The sequence below is a fragment of the Anneissia japonica genome, unplaced genomic scaffold, assembly GCF_011630105.1.
Source record: "Anneissia japonica isolate Jap-2015-1 unplaced genomic scaffold, ASM1163010v1 scaffold163035_len2022_cov198, whole genome shotgun sequence".
Taxonomy (NCBI): Eukaryota; Metazoa; Echinodermata; class Crinoidea; order Comatulida; family Comatulidae; genus Anneissia; species Anneissia japonica.
The window spans coordinates 1-1,695 of record NW_022716953.1 but is presented as its reverse complement, the minus strand read 5'-3'; the positions used below and the strand labels follow the sequence as shown (position 1 = coordinate 1,695).

Sequence of the window (1,695 nt, the reverse complement as noted above, 5' to 3'; positions counted from 1 at the left end):
GTGGTTGTGTTTGATTGGGTTTCGGTGGTGTTTGATTGGTTGTTGGTTGTTAGTTATTGGGTTGTTGGTGGTTTGTAGTTGGTGAAATATGACGGTTGTTGGATGGTGGGTGTTGGGTGCTGTTGTTTGTGTTTGTTTTTAACAGTTGTTGGTATTCTTATAATAGTTATAGTTAACATCGTTAAATATAGTGGTATTATTACTGGTACAGTTATTGTTATTAATATTTTGGCCTTATCAATAGGTCGATCTGGTGTCAGCAGTCGACATGTATGAAGATGATGAGCCCGAGTTATTACTCACTTATAATCGTAAGTGTGAACGACTCCATGTTTTATTCTATGAGTTATATATGCCTGTTATATAAGTTGCATAGGTACTGTATTATTGATTTTGATAATTAGCATGACATTATGGTATAGCCTAGAAAAATAGTTACACGTCCGAAAGCAGCTAATTGGCCAGTACGTTATACTCTATTCCGTAATCATAACTAAAATTAAGCACGCAGTTTAAAGAATTTCGACTGATAGCTTAATATCCTGTGAAAATTGTTATGAGTTCGCTGTATCATAATTGTAAAAGCCAATTAAAAGTCTAATATAGGCCTTACTAGAGTAAAGAATATGATTTACGGTAATCGATTGAATTCACGCCCCCGCACTCCGTGGAAAAATTAGGTTTTCAGTTTCACATGTAACACAAAAATGTAAGTAACTTTTAAAATATTCAACCAAACTTGATGAAATTATATTTTAGATGTATCCCAGTTCAAGTTATTGACTGGCGAATCTTCGTCAGAGTTTGACATCTACTGGAATTCGGCACCACAGTCAGTCGGTAGGTGGCAGCAAACATGACTTCTTTATTGGCATTTTACTGTAATAGCAACATCATGACTATCATCTTCATTGTTAAACGATTGTCAATTATATCAGCAATATACTTTATTTGAATTACTAATACTAAATTTTGTGTGAGTCAGGGTGGCAGATACATACATCATTAATTGAATAAGTCCTATATTGATAAATCAGAACCACTACTTCATCATTGTCATAAGTAAAAATTATGTATCACATTTGTTGTATATTTCATTTGTCACCAGTTTGTGCATTCCCGTATATACTTGCGTTCACACCAGACTCAATTGAAATCCGACTTCTCGTCAACGGGAACCTCGTTCACACTATGACAGCACCACGTTTAAAGTTGATATCAAGCAAGGTATAGGCCAATTCCGTTTGATATTTTACATGTATGTGCATTGAAGTATGCCTACTTGTTCGGCCTCCAACTCTGAATATAATTTAATCTAAGTGAAGCTGTATCATAGCGGTTCAGATGCTTCTAATCTAGAATTTGTTTCACGACTTACAATATATTCCACTTCCTAAGTTGTTAGATGTGAAAGGAAAAAAATGTTATAGCTATAAATAGCTATAAAATGTACTACTAACGATCGTATTTTTCTTTCCATTAGTGTGATATGTACTTTACATCTGTTGAAGGTGTCAATATGAATGCGAGGGAAAATAACAACACACCATTGGCGAGTCCTGTATTGCCACCAACGGCAGGTAAGATTTGATTAACGAAGTTGTGTCTTTGTTCATATCGCTGTATATTGTAAGTTGAATTTGGATTATAGACGGCTGGACTAAACTTTTGAAAATAATAATTTTTAAAATATAG

The 1,695-nt window shown here is 34.3% G+C and overlaps 1 protein-coding gene across 1 annotated transcript; it reads left to right on the top strand.

Annotated features, from left to right (window-relative positions):
• The first annotated feature begins 224 nt into the window (after positions 1 to 224).
• On the top strand, positions 225 to 1,617 carry LOC117110071 (GTPase-activating Rap/Ran-GAP domain-like protein 3). The gene is made up of 4 exons (XM_033252652.1): positions 225 to 311; positions 760 to 840; positions 1,109 to 1,227; positions 1,484 to 1,617. The coding sequence occupies exons 1-4, from the start codon at positions 269 to 271 to the stop codon at positions 1,589 to 1,591; spliced, it is 351 nt and encodes a 116-aa protein (XP_033108543.1). The 5' UTR covers positions 225 to 268; the 3' UTR covers positions 1,592 to 1,617.
• The last annotated feature ends 78 nt before the right edge of the window (positions 1,618 to 1,695 follow it).

Bases quoted from the DNA above. Each gene is read 5' to 3' on its own strand.
- LOC117110071 (XM_033252652.1), top strand. From the start codon at position 269: ATGTATGAAGATGATGAGCCCGAGTTATTACTCACTTATAATC. The intron at 841-1,108 runs GTAGGTGGCAGC...ATTTGTCACCAG, and splicing joins TTCGGCACCACAGTCAGTCG to TTTGTGCATTCCCGTATATA. The intron at 1,228-1,483 runs GTATAGGCCAAT...TCTTTCCATTAG, and splicing joins TAAAGTTGATATCAAGCAAG to TGTGATATGTACTTTACATC.